At 48.1% G+C, this 14,448-nt stretch overlaps 1 protein-coding gene across 1 annotated transcript in view; it reads left to right on the forward strand.

The window, feature by feature from the left end:
* The window catches only part of APBA1 (amyloid beta precursor protein binding family A member 1), a 216,808-nt gene extending 204,031 nt beyond the window's left edge, over positions 1-12,777 (forward strand). Inside the window, exons 11-13 of the mRNA XM_023537346.1 lie at positions 6,544-6,663; positions 7,909-8,049; positions 9,120-12,777. Of these exons, the coding sequence (XP_023393114.1) occupies positions 6,544-6,663; positions 7,909-8,049; positions 9,120-9,191 (333 nt within the window). The 3' untranslated portion in view covers positions 9,192-12,777. The remainder of the gene's footprint in view (positions 1-6,543; positions 6,664-7,908; positions 8,050-9,119) is intronic.
* Positions 12,778-14,448: the final 1,671 nt, after the last annotated feature.

Below are 14,448 nucleotides of genomic sequence, written 5' to 3' on the forward strand. Positions count from 1 at the left end.
GCCAGGGATGCTCCCAGACATTCTCCAGTGCACAGGACAAACCCCCTAGCAAAGGGTCACCCAGCCTGAACAGCCACAGTGCTGAGGTTGAGAAAGCCTGCCACAAGGGAATAGGAGTTCGGATGGGAGAGAGAAAAACTGAGTGAGGAGGTCAAAGATGGAGGGTTCTTGGGGACTTGGAAAGGTAGGGCAGGGGCCTGGAGGTGAATAAGCAGAACCTCCTGAGAACTGGCCAGGCTGCCTAGCAGTGCCCAGGCCTTCACAGAGTCTCCTCCCTCCTTCCTTACAGCAGCCCATGAGGGAGGGGGATGGCAAACAGCCAGTTCACAGAGGAGTCATCAGAGATATGAAGATGACTTGCCCCAGGTCCCATCAGCCCTAACAAGCAAGCCCAGATGCCCCTCTCCATCCTTCTGACTCCACAGGAAGGGGCAGAGGAGATGAGGGAAGCTGAGACCCATGAGGGCAGCGCTGACTTTCCCTGGTGCCACATGGGCACTCATCTTCTGCCCGAGGGATCACACATCAAGGTGGAAACAAAGCTCACTCAGAGTACTGTCAACCCTGTCTGAGCAGTTTGCTAAAGGGAAAAGGTGGTTTGCATGAGTAGTTAACCTTCAGTGTCTATACATGGAGTCTCTGGAATCAGAAAATTAAAAGGCCGTGTGGTGGTGAAAGAGATACAGCTGGAGAAGACGGAGAGTAAGAAAACCAGCGCCTCCGTGGCTGGGCTCGGAGAAGTACTTAGCGGGCAGGCCCCAGTGAGACACAGCTGCCCTTCCTCAGTGCAGCCCTTTGCCGAGGGAAAGAATGTGACTGGCCCAACCACGGGCCCCCCGGCTCTACTGCTTCCAGCTAGAATTGCCGTACCAAGTAAAGACATTTAATATGTTTTATTATTGTTTTTCACATCCTCTAGACAACACACCCTTTTGCCCACACCTGAGCAGATGCTCACACTGTCCTTCCCCACCCACTTGGAGCATTGCGGGGAACGTTCTGGGCTGCTTCATCGTTTCACGTTAGCATTGCTTGTTTCAGTGTTGTGTCAGTGCCCCTCGCAGTGAATTTAACAGGCAACTCTCGTCCAGGTAAGTCAGTGCTTCGCAAACTGATTTGAAGCACTCGGGGATCTTGTTAAAAATCCGGGATCTGGTTCAGCAGGTCTAGGGTAAGATTCTGCATTTTCAACGAGCTTCCGGGTGCTGACATCACCAGTCTTCAGGCCGTGCATTGAGGAACAGGGTCTAAAGCCGCTTGTTCCGTGTCTTGCCACTTTAATGCATGCTGACCGTTTTTCCCCCTAGCCATAGCAAATAGAATACATTTCTAGAATAGAGTTATAGGTATTGAATTATTTTAATTGCTTTCTTCCCTGGCTTTTATTTTTCCTGTCGTGATCCCTAAAGCGTAATAGTTGGTAGGCAAAGCATGTTTGCCTATTCATTGCCGCTGTTGTTCTGCACTCCCGATTTTTTCTTTTTTTTAAATTTTATTTTATTATTAGTTTCAAGTATACGGTATATTGGTTAGACATTTATATAGTTTATAAAACGATCCCCCCACTTGCTCTTTCTCTCTCCTGGCCCTCCACCTAGCCATTACATTAACGCTAACTGCATTCCCTATGCCATGCTCCCCATCCCTGTGACCATCTATCAACTACTAATTTGTACTTTAACCCTTCACCCCTTTCTTGCAGCCTCCCAGCCCCCCTCCCCTCTGGCTGTCACCAGATTGTCCTCTATATTTTTGAGTTCGTTCAGATTTTTTTCTTAAACTAGAGCACCGCTTCCCCTTCCTGCCATAGGATCATCCTGGTTCTGCTTTCCTGTTGCCATAGATACCATTCTGGCTTCTCTCTTCTCCCGTCCCCACTCCCTCACCCTTCCCCTCCCACCAGATTTCTTAATTTGCTGCACCATTCCACCGTTGTCATGGGGACGAAATGACCGTTTATTTAATTGGCACCTCCAATAAAATGGCAGCTCAAAAGCCCAAGCTAATGGGACCCAACTTGAAGCATTGATTAGGAATAGTAGAGCAAATGCATGGTCTGGTTATTTCAAATTGCCATCTGTCCAAGCCTCATCATGTAGCACATTTCCTCAATCTAGACATTCTTTCACTGGGGGACAAATCAGGCATCTTAAATCAATTCACATAAAAGGAAGGAACCCACCAGAGCAATGTGAACTTTTTAGGTAACATCGAGAAAATAGTCATTCTCTTGCTTTTCAGTATGCTCCGTAAGGTTTCCTGCACCTCACAAACATTTCTGAATAATCCCAGTGATTAATGGGTGTGAGCATTTAAACAGGTGGCTTTGTCTGAAGAGCCGTGATTCTAACTTGCTCCCCTGTCTTCAGCATTCTCTGCTCCTGTTTCCCATACTTTCCTGGTCTCGTGGTGTGATTGTGGAGAGGTGAAGGGGCGCAAGCCCTCTGGCTGCCCTGTCCTGTGCCACACAGCCCTCCCATGAGCTCCCGGGGGCTCCGCCCCACCCACTCTCAGTGCCTAGTATATTTCTTGGCACATAGCAAATGATCAGTAAATATTTACTGATTGGGTAAATGAGAAATAGGAAGCACTCAGAGGAAAAAAATATATATATGCATGAATGAAATCCGAGCAAACCCCCCCCCTTTCTCAAAAGAAGCCTATTTTTAATTTTAGAAATAGGTATTTCTAAGCTTAATGATTGAGATGTGGTGTTATCAGCAAACACATTTAAAAAAAAAAAAACATGAAAAGGAGTGAAATCATAGAAATTAGAAGTGGAAGAGACTTTAGTGGATGCCACCTTTGTTTTGCCAATGAAGAGATCGAGGTGGAAGAAGGGGAGAGCAGAGTGTCTAAGACCCCACAGAACTGTGGTGGCAGAAACACAGCTTGAGCTCGGGTCTCCAGACACAGCAGTCTTGTTCACCAAGCCCTGCTGTTCGCAGCAGAAAGCCAGAGCACCCCCGTCAGCGTGGACGATGGGCCTGCTGTCTGGTGGAAGACCAGAGAGACTTGGTGTCCACTCATCCATTCTTCCACTTTGACATCATCTCTTGAATCAGGGAAGTTTCCCGGAGAATTCTGGAAACCACGGAGAGACGCTGATAACAGCTGCCTGTGTGTGTACACCAAGTCACCGTAAGCCAAATTACAGTCATCAGGAGGCTTAAATCCCACAGAAGACAGAGCGATTCAGAACGCCGAGGAAACAAGTCAAGATGCTGGAAGTGGAAAATTCAGTGGAGCCCCTCAAAATGCACATGTTGAGAGGACAAACTGGAATCAGTCAAAGTCCATGGAGAAGCCAGCAGCAGGAGCCCTGAAGAACTCTTGCCAACTAAAAACGTGGTCCCGTGCAAGGGTGGAATAGGGGACACGGCAGCACAAGTTCATTGTTCTGTTGTCCTCCCAGCTGCTTTGTTGAGCAAGCTTTACTCATGCATGACACACTCTCTACCGTTGTCGATATGGAGAATCACGGTGTAGGAGAAAATGCTGTGGGTTTGAAGAGAGAGAGACCTGGGATTGAATGTTGCTGTGGGCGAATGAGTTTAGTATCTATGAGCCTCAATTTCCCCTTCTATGAAATGGGCATAATTATAGCTGCCAGTTTGTCAACAAGGTTAAAAGAGATAGCTCCTGTGACTCTCCAGGTCAGTGCCTGGCAAGAAGTCAGTGTTCGGTGACAGGTGGTTTGGCTGGTTTTATCGTCAGATAGGTTTTGAGGGACAGTGATGTTAGGGCGGTCACACATGGTATAGTCATGCAGAGGCCCGACTGGGCATCAGGCCAACCAGCTCTCCCACAAGCAGTCACCCCCATCCTGATGTTGCTAGCCCCTGCTCTCTCGGAGCACGCTGGCCACAGGTGTGAGTAGTAAATGGACATCATTGGCTCTAATCATCCCTTGGAGAAATTAAGTCACCTGGGTGCAGGTGAGTTTATTGTTCTGCAGTGGTCGTCTACACCAGTTCTCAGAATTGAGTGTATCACTGAGAGTGTGTATCAAGTCTCCAGGAAAACTTGTTAACACACAGATTATTGGGCCCCACTCCTGTAATTACTGATTCAGTAAGTCTGGATAGATCCCAGACTCGATTTCTAACAAAAATGGCCAGGTCTCGCTGCTGCTGGTGTGGAGTCCCCTCTTTGAGAACCACTGTTATATACTAATTAGCCAAATATAATAAAGCCAGACAACCAGAGGCAAAAAAAAAATAAAAAATAAAAAAGCCTCTATCCATCCATCAGTCTAAAGCATATCTTAATTACTTAGAAGCAAAAGAGGTACGGGTCACTTCTGCCACTCAGAGAGGCATTCTTGCCACCATTCTGTTGGTACAGAAGTCACCTAATTACCAGTTTCACCTCCTTGCTTGGCAAGGCGCTTGTGAGGAAGGCAGAGGCCTGAGCAGGAGAATCAGCCCAGTCCTGACCTTCCTCAGAGAGAGGTTTCATAGACTGGTCGAGGAGTGATGGTTGGCAGTGGTGGCTGTGGAATTTGCAGATTTCTATTTTTAGAATAAGAGGCAGTCCCCTTCAGACCAGAATGGATTCGTCACTGTTCTCCCAGGCTTTTCTTTCCACTTTGCCCATCAAGGGTACACACCGGGCCCGTTTGTGAATTGACCGGGTGCTATCTCGATCAGTAGTGTGGACTTAGGGGAGTAGAGCCCCCCTTTTCCTGAATACCTGTCCCTCCTCTGGTGGCTACTCTCCCTGGAGGAGAGGTTGCTCACCCACCTCTCTGCACCAGCATTTAGGAATAGCTTCTCCCTTCCCCTCTGACCCTGTGGAAGAGAACCATGGCTGGTCTTGAGCAGTTTCCTGGTCAGCTGGCCTCTCTAGGTGGTAATCCAGGCATTTCCCACAGGAGCGCTGAGACCTCCCCACCTCAACTCTTAAAGCAGGGCCTCCTACCACAAGCTCTTTGGTATATTTACCACAGGGAGCAAACATATCTTTTTTTCTGTGTGCCATGACTTGAACGGGTTGAAAAACACCCGCTGCAAGCCATTTGGCCTGGAAAATCCAGTGTGCGGCAGTTAGCCAAGACAGAGCAGGAGGTCTCTGGGGGACCTGGGAGATGGGCGTTTATTCCAGGGCTGGATTACATTTGTCTGGCACCCTCCCCTTGAGGCGAAGCTCACAAGTTGGTGGTAGGACCTATTGGAGCAAAACCTTCCTCTGCCTGGGTGAGGTAGAGCGGAGCTTTGTGATGACTTTGTAGGAGTGCTCTTGGATGGACCAGGGCTCTGGTGACTGCCATGCATGTGAAGGAGACAGGAGGACGGGCTTGAGCTCAGCTCAGACCAGAGTGGAGTGGAAAAGGCTCTCTAAATGGGCTCTGGAGCCAGACCAAGTCCCCATTTTATCTTTACCACCACCTTCCCTTCTGCATTCCATTCTGATTTAGAGGGAGGGGCGTCTCAGCAAGAATTGTGAAACTGCAGACACTCTCCAAGCCTTCTTCCTCCTCCCACCAGCGCCTTCATTCATTCTCCCAAGGATGCCTTCACTGAGTGGAATCCTCTCTGCTCCCTGCTTTTCCCTAGGTGCTTGCGAGAATGTTGATAAAATCTCTTGCAGTAATATTCCATTGTATATACGTACCACATCTTTATCCAGTCATCTTGGGCATAAGATGAAATATTGCCCTTTGTGACAACATGGGTAGATCTTAAGAATGTCATGCTAAGTGATATAAGTCAGATGAAAAAAGTTGAGAACCATATGATTTCACTCACATGTCAGATATAAAACAGAAAGCAATAGGCAAACAAGAGAAATAACTCGTGGACACAGACAACAGTATGGTGGTCACCAGAGGGAATGGGGAGATGGGGGAGGTAGAAAAGGATAAATGGGGTCAGCTATATGATGACAGTAGAATACTTTAGGTGGTGAACACACAATGCAATAAACATGTTGTAGAATTGTACACTTGAAAGCTATGTAATTTTATTAACTAATGTCACCCAATAAATTTAATTAAAAAAAAAAATTCCCTAACAGGCAGAGAGAAGATGGGGAAGCAGGAACGTCAGAGACAGAAAATAAGCCTTGATGAATTGAGCCAGTGGCTGCGACTTAGACGTTCTTTGTTTAGAAGAGGAGGGATTACTGCAGTTTGCCTTTCGGAGAAAAGTCTGTTTCCCACTTGTCTGTTTCCCACTTCTCTGTTTACTGACCAAGAGAAATATTGTGCACCCTTCATCTTTCAAGCCAAAAAGCACATGTGACAGTTTTCCCCTCAGTTTTACAGACAACTACTTTTATTCAGATCTCTTGAACACAGCCCGTTTTCCAAAAATGATGATATTGCCCACAGACGTGAGTCTCCACACAGGACGAAAGGGGTTCGTGTAAAGCAGGTGGTATCTCCCGAGCTGATACAGTCTAGCACTGGATTGCGGATACTTTGGGAGTTGATGAAATAACAAAAGTCTCCTTGGGGCCTCTTTTGCCCTTGGTACTGTCTGCTCTGATCCCTTCTGTCTCGGTGGTCGCCATGTCCACTGTGCTTTGTTCACTTTTTAGGGCTTGAAGAATCAGGCCCGGGTAAAGCTGAATATCGTGAGGTGTCCTCCGGTGACCACCGTGTTGATCAGGAGACCAGACCTCCGCTACCAGCTGGGTTTCAGCGTCCAGAATGGAATCGTAAGTACAGCTCCACACCCTCCCTCTTCTGGCATTCATCTTTCCAGATGGAAAAAAATATGTTCTTTTTCCTACTTAAATTTCGGTTAATTGTAGGTAATCAAAATTTTAGTCCAAGTATGTTTAAAGGTTTAGAAATACACATTTGAAGTTCCCAATTGGAATTAAAGTAGCCGGCCCACTTCATCTGTTCTTTGTGCCTATGTAGCCTCATTTGCTTTTGGGAGAGGAGCCTGGGTTACTCCTTATAGTTTTGGTCTGATGTCATGTTTATCTGCTTATACTTCCTTGTTTGCTTTGTTCATATTTGAATAATATTAAAAGTTCCAATATGAAGAGAGAGTCGCTATGTAATGGATGTGGGTCTGTGAGGGCCTCATTTTATTTAGTGTGAGGAGCACCTAAGGAATGCTTTGATTCCAAGTACATGACAGGCTGAAGGTTTCCACATATGCTCACACACGCGGGAAGCATGTTGTCGTAAGATGTCACCGTCTCATCTGCATAAGCTTTTAAATAAAGGTGTTCGGTTTGGGTGAAAAGTCAACTTTGGAAATTCAAAACATATTCTTTGGGGAAAATTCCGACTGCTTTGTGTGTGAGGTGGAGGTGGCCGTACCCTGCAGTCCGAAGCCCAGAGCCCTCCAAATAAGAAATGCAGGCTCATTTCCACCAGCCTGCAGCCTCTGCCCACCCACTGGGACAGAAACCAGCCACATCGTCATTTCTGTGAGATGGGATTTCGATCACCGGCCACTAAGTTAGGAAAGCCGAAAGGAGCAGCTCCGCTCCACCAGGCCACACTTAGGGACACATGGAACTGTGACCCTAAAAAGTAGCTGCTAGCATCATTCAATTTGACCTTTGAGTCTCACGGGTGACCGTGGGAGATAATATTCACCTGAGTCGTACAGGCCGACAGTTTGAGCACACTGGCAACTCAGTGACAGGCCCAAACAGCCCTTTTTACCAGGACCCAGCTGGGATGCAGAGTAGTCAGAATTCAGTCTGTGTGGAATCCAGGGATGTGCTAGGTTCCCCGCGTAGACTGCATGAATGAGGCGGCCATGTGGGCGTAGAGGACCCTACTTGTGAAGAGGAACAAAAAGGTTTAAATGCCCAAAGCCTAACTGTGGCAGCTTCTCAGAAAGGAAAATGCAGGGAGCGGGAGGTTCCAGAAAAGACAGTCTTCTGGCCCCACCCAGTTCCTTGCCCAAGACGGGTAACTTGGCCTTTGACTGACAGATCTGCAGCCTGATGCGAGGGGGAATTGCTGAGAGAGGCGGCGTCCGCGTGGGACATCGGATCATTGAGATCAACGGACAGAGCGTGGTCGCCACCCCGCACGAGAAGATCGTCCACATCCTCTCCAATGCTGTGGGGGAGGTAGGAGTGGGATCCAGGCCTGGAGTCCTCTGGTGCCCCTCACCTCATGCTCGCCCATGCCCTGACCAGGCCGTCCAGGAAGTATCCTTCCCAACCCTAAATATTCCTCAATCAGAACAGACCAGATTTTAAACCCATTAATGAGAGGTGGTCTGGGAGCAAGTCCATGAGATAAATCAAGCCATCTTTAGTCTTCCCTTAGGATGACTTGCTTTTTTAAAATTCTTTTTTAAGTCTATAAGTTTCAGGTGGTCCGGTATTATAATTCAACAACTAGAAAGTGATCACCCTCAAATCTAGTGACCATCCATCCATCACCACACAGTTGACCCCCTTTAGTCCTTTACCCACCCCCCTTTGGCCCAACCCCCTTCCCCTCTGGTAACCACCTATCTGTTCTCTGTATCTATGAGTTTGTTTTGAACATTGAAAGTATGCTAAGTGAAGTTGAGGAGAAAGACAAATATCATTTGATCTCATTTCTACGTAGAATCTAAAAAAAGAAAAGGGAAAAACAAACTCACCTTCTCTTTTTAGCTCTCAGATTAGTGCAACTTCTCTCTGTGGCTGCCCAATTCTCTCCATTTTCCCCATCTAATCTCACCAAAGGTGCCTCCTGGAAGATTTTAGTCTTCGATTCATGTCTAATCAACAGAACAGGCAGTCTCCCCGGCCCGGACTGGGCTTAGGTCAGAAGGGCTGTTCCAGAGCTGATTTCCTGAGCTGCCCCAACCTGTCAGGGAGGGCCAGAGGTGGGAGCAGTTAGAACCCCACAGCCATTCGACTTCTGTTTAAAGAGTTCTCTCCATTTTTTAAAAAAGGCCTGCTGAGAGCAAGAGCATTTGACTGGGAAAATAAACCTTACCAGCTTTTCATGGCAATTCTGTTGCCCCTAACTTTTTAGAAAGCCTGCAGACTCCACTCTGCCTGGAGGCCAACTCGGTCGGGGCCCTGTCTGCAGTAGGGTTGGGGTGGTAATCTTCAGATCCCCCCATGGTGAGAAATGCTGTCTCTCCCCCCAGCCCTGGGCCCTGAGCCTCAGCCCCTGATAACATGTGCTCTGCCCTCAGATTCACATGAAGACGATGCCGGCTGCCATGTACAGACTGCTGACGGCCCAGGAGCAGCCCGTTTACATCTGAGGCCGCGCCCAGCGCCTGACAGCGTGCATGGAGGACTCTCCTCGCTCGTGGTTGTGTTTCTCGTGCTGCATCTGTGTGCCCACTGAAACATTTCCTTCTCATGCCCAGCATTCAGTCTCACACAAGGAGGAATCTGCAAAGACCTCTTTGATCTCTCTCCAGTTTGCTTTTTATTTTACCACCAGGGGAATTTTGTATGCACTCCCTTGAGGATAGAGAGCAGCCAGTGTCCACCTGGCATCTGGGGAACCTATGGAGGGCTGTCACCGCCCAAGGGAGCATCCTCCCTTCCTAAGAGGTGCAGACCTCTTCGAAGGAGCTCCTGGGGGCAGCAAAGGAGCTGTTTCAGCAGTGCCTACAATTCATTCACTGATGTCTGCTTTCAAGTCAATTTGTAGGAATATGGTAGTCACAGGGGAACAGCCCCTGTCTTTAAGGATACACCCTGCCCGCCACACACTTGAGGCACCACACATTATTTCTGCCCGGAATTTCTGAGCAACCTTATTCCTCTTCTATAAATAGTTTTGTTTCAACATAATTGTGTTTTCTAATAGGAGCCTCCTCACCCAAGGATAGAAGGGGAACTGCCTTGGACAAGGATACCATCGTGTCGTCGGCAATTCCTGGGACATCTGTAGCTTCCCTAGGTTATCCTGAGGTTACAAAACCATTAGGTAAACATGGGCAGGTGCTCTCTGCCTCCCTGTATGTCACACACCCATATGTGCACACAGTCTCACTTGCATATATATCAACCTTCCCTCCTCCCTAGCACCCAGAGGCACATGGAGCCCCTGGAAAACCCACATTACCTCTCTACAAGGCCCCTTCCCCTAGCAGGTGAGATCTGCAGGGGCCGGTCAGCCCTGTCCTGAGAGAGACGCCTCTTCTGTGGCTGAGGCCTCGCCCTGCCAGCACCCTTTTGGCTGCAGGTGTTCTCTAGTGGACTCCACGCCCCATCTCCCTACACACGGAGTCTGGGAAGGTCGACTGCTTACCTTGAAGGTGAGGAAGCAGTGCAGTCATGTTACACTTCCTGGCCCAAGGCACGACCAGCTTTCTTCTCTGCTCAGGGCCACTAGGCAGGATGTGACATTCGAAAGGCCAGAAGAATACATAAACCACAAAACTAAGGGGACAATAATGACCTCAAGCTACACCTAAGAATCCCCAACTGTGTTCCAGAAGCATCATCTTGCTGCCTCGTGGGTCTGAGAGTAATTGGTGTGGAATGTTACTTGTTTTTATCAGGTGCTTCATGTTTATGGGTTCTGTCTCAGTTCAGTGCAAAAATTTTAGTAATATTATTCTGAGCCAGTTTTTACTTATTCTTGGTCCAAAGAGCATTTTGTTTTCATGTGGATGGGGTGTGGCTTGGTTTGGTTTTTGTTTTGTTTCATTCATGACCTCAGCAGAGACGGGGGAAGAGAAACTAATATATTTTATAATATTAATGTAGCCCCTGTTCTCTGCATCTGGGATATTTATGTGGAAATAGAAATTTGGCGAGCACTTATTGCATAATATATATTTATAAGCCGAATGGAGGGATTTAGGGGGAGGGAGAAAAGTGAATGTAAAGAGATTAGGAACAGAAGGCTTACCCCAGAGAACTATGTGCAGTCAGGTCCCCTGGGACCTCTGTACCTTCTGAGTTTTTTTGTTTGTTTGTTTGTTTTTTGCTTAAGAGTCAGGAAGCAAAGGCATCAGCGGCTCATCTCTCAGTGTGTGGTACGACAAGCCCCGAGGAAGAGGGTCCGCAACACCCGGATATCCTCTCCGGGAAAGGGCCGCCTCCTCCGGGTGAGCCAGGCGGGCGGTCAGGAACCATGGCTCCAGGGTCCCCATTTACCAAACTGTAGAGTGTCTGATAATATAACTAAATACTAAAGAGTCATAAGTTCATCTTTCCTCTGCCCACAAGAGAGGGTGAGTGAAACATGAATGTTGTTACTGCTGGTATTTCAGGCGTCAGGAGGCTTGGAAAAGCATCGGAGGGCTCATGCCTGTCTGCCCCCAGGGTGACCCAGGGCTGTGTGGCCAAGTACCTGTTCAGAGGCCCGCCCAAGATTGGCCAGGGACGGAAGCTCCACCACCACATCCTGTGCAGCCTCCCAAATAATTAGAACCAAGTGTCTTTACCCAAAGGAGAGGGGAGAGAGCATAGACTTTCTGATGCTGCTGCACACAAATCATAGAAAGTTTGGTGCTGAGAATGCCAATTTGATAAGTTCTCCTAGAAGAGAGTCTGTTAACGCTAACATATTAGCCTAAAAGGTCATTTATCTATCACATACCTTTGTGTTAATAAAAGTGACTCCTCCCACCCAGATAGCTCCTGTTTCTGGAGCTCGGTATAAAGTCACCTGGCTGAAGCGTTTTCCCTCTGCTCCCACTGAATGTAGGAAGTTAATCTACCTTTGGTTAACCAAGGAGGCAGAATCTTAAATGTTAGTAACTCTGTTTTTGCAAGTCCCATGGGAAGTAGCCATCAATATCCTTTGACATCTCAGTATGTATAGTTATATATGTAAATATCTGAATACTCCGTGTAATGGGGAAGGCTATGTACAGAGCATCTCAAACATGATGTGGGCAAAAAGCCACTGTCACTGCTCAGCTAGGACATGCTGATGATTCAGCTTTGGGGATAGATCCCCAGATTGGGCTACCCCTCCTGGTCCAGCCAGGGTGCACCAAAACCCACCCCACCTCTGCCTTCTCAGATTCGAACATTTCAGGGAGCCACCATCAGCCTCAGGTTCCCGAGAGGAAGAAGCCCCCAGAGACCGATGCCTGGAGCCCCGCTCCCGCTTTCATCAGAGCAGGCTCTGTAGGGCCTGGGGCACATCATGGGGCTGGGCTCCAAAGGCCCTGCAGACAGTTCTATGTGAACATGGTCCCCTCACACCGGCCTAAGGGTCCCAGAGTAACCTACTACCTCCCCCATGGCTCCTGTCACCCCCATGCCCTATCCACACGCAGATGAAACCCATCCACAAACCCTCGGGTCCCTTGACCCATGGGTGTGGCTGTTACCAATGTTTACAACCAAGGGCCACCTCCCCTTAGATGTGTTTACTCTCCCACTTACGAGGCCGCTTCTTGGTTTGAGTTTGTCCATCTGCTCCTTCCCTGGTTTGGCCGACTTGAACACACACGACCCTGAGTCTCCATCCCCATTCTTCAAGGCAGCGTGGGAGGACTGCGTGGCACTCAGCACAGCCCCTAGAGTATGAACTTGTACTATTGTTCTATAAAGAGGGTGAAATAGAGCTTATTGTAAAACATTGGGAGACGTATAGTATTGTATTTGTAACAATATTGTTCTTTGTATACACAAAACAACGATCTCTATATATAAATATAAATAAATATATAAATAAAGTATATATACACGTGAGCCTGGAATGTGGACGCCGCACACCCGCTGAATGTACTTCCTCCGACAGTCTGGTCACCGGGCCTGCCCTCCCCTCCGTAGTGTTTTGGGGGTTGTGATGTATTTAATGTTATCTTTATTTAACTGAACGCTAATGTCTGTAAGAGTTGCTGCAACAATAAACAAGAACTTCACCTCTTGGCCCAGGCTGAGTATCTTATTGTTTCAAGGGTGGGACAGGATGGGACCCAGGCAGGGGGCAGATTTTATCTTTATCCTCAACAGGCCACCTCCTACCTCTCCTGTAGTGCCTGCTTGATGCCCAGAGCCTAGGTGTTTCTAAATGGACATATTTGATGAAACTGACTTGGTTTTAAACATGATAGTCTGTATCACCCGTTACAGCTGATATTCCACAGGCTCGTCTGCCTCCTTAGAGCACACTGGGTGGGAAAAAGGAACCCTCCGGATTTCTCAGTGAGAGAAAGAAGGAAAACAGTAGTTACCTCCCCCAAGAGATCTGCAATGAGGGGAGGTGGCCTTGGTTAAGTGGACAGTGGAAGGGAAACTACAGTGGCAGGGGCCTACCGGAAGGTTCCTGAGGAATTGCTGGAAGGTTCTTCCGATGCACTTTGCAATTCCACTTTGAAGCTTTCCAGGTATGACCTCCCTGCTGCTGAGGGCATGCTGGGGACACTGGACCCTCAACACAGAGTATCCGGCCCTGTTTCTAAAGCAAAAGGCCCTTAATGTTTTTTGTCTGCAAATGCCACTGCCCCATCGTCCTTGTGAAGCCCAGTCACAGCCTTTGAGGGTCTGGGGATTGGGGCTGCTGCTTTGAAAATTCTCTGGGGCCAGGAGACCTAAGAGGCTGACAACTCCAGAATTGCATCAAGAGTTTATTACGAGAACTTACAGGAACTGTCTTGAGCACCAGTGAGAAGGTGATTTTCATACGGAAAGAGGACACAGGCCCGATGTATGTAGCCACGTGGCACTGGCTAATACTGGGGGCTTAAGTCATGTGGCATGTGCTTGTTAAGAAATGTATAATCCAAGGAAGTCAACAATATGCCTATTTACCTATGCAAGAGCATTCCCTCTACCCCTCCTGGCATGAACTGGTGGTCAGCTTGCTTCACAAGATGGTGACAGTCACGTTAAGTATTGGGAATCATTTCACCCAACCCTCCAGCCCCCGTGACCAGCTCTTAAAACCTCACATGACCCCCCTCTCCCATGATGGTCCCTGAGCCTCTAAGAGGATGAAGAAACAGATAATGCTTTTCGTGACATCAGTTACCCACATTGGAGATGATGTCCAAACAGTAATACAAACACATGCAAGGGAAATAAAAGAGCGATAACGATGACAAAAAGTACAAGGAGAAGTCGTTTCCACCAGCATCCCCAAGCACCAAACCAGTGTGAGAACAGGTCTCTAGAAGAACTAAACATAGGCACTTGCCCACCTCCCCAGCAGGAAGAGAAATTGCACGTTGGAGCACATGGGTGTGCCCGTGGCAGGGACAGGTTGGTGTTGAGTGTGTAGCCAACACACTCAACACTCGTTGAAGGCAATGGCATAAAAATCAAGAAGCTAGGGGAAATTAAAAAGGGGTTCACTTGGAACCTGTGAGGGTGCAGGCGGTCTTCCCCTCCCTTTAAATAAGGCCTCTGGTGGTCCGAACAGCCGCTGTTGCAGGCCTCTGAAAAGGAGGGTCACGCCACACATGTTGACCTTGGGAACTGGGCACCTGAGCCGACTGAAGGGTCATTATGGGGCGAGAAAACCCGATTAGGATTCATATTGGGGCACCTCTAGGTATTTCTTCGGTCATCTGGAATGCATAGCGTGTCTTTAGAGGTCCA

The sequence above is a fragment of the Pteropus vampyrus genome, unplaced genomic scaffold (genome assembly GCF_000151845.1).
Source record: "Pteropus vampyrus isolate Shadow unplaced genomic scaffold, Pvam_2.0 Scaffold186, whole genome shotgun sequence".
Lineage (NCBI taxonomy): Eukaryota > Metazoa > Chordata > Mammalia > Chiroptera > Pteropodidae > Pteropus > Pteropus vampyrus.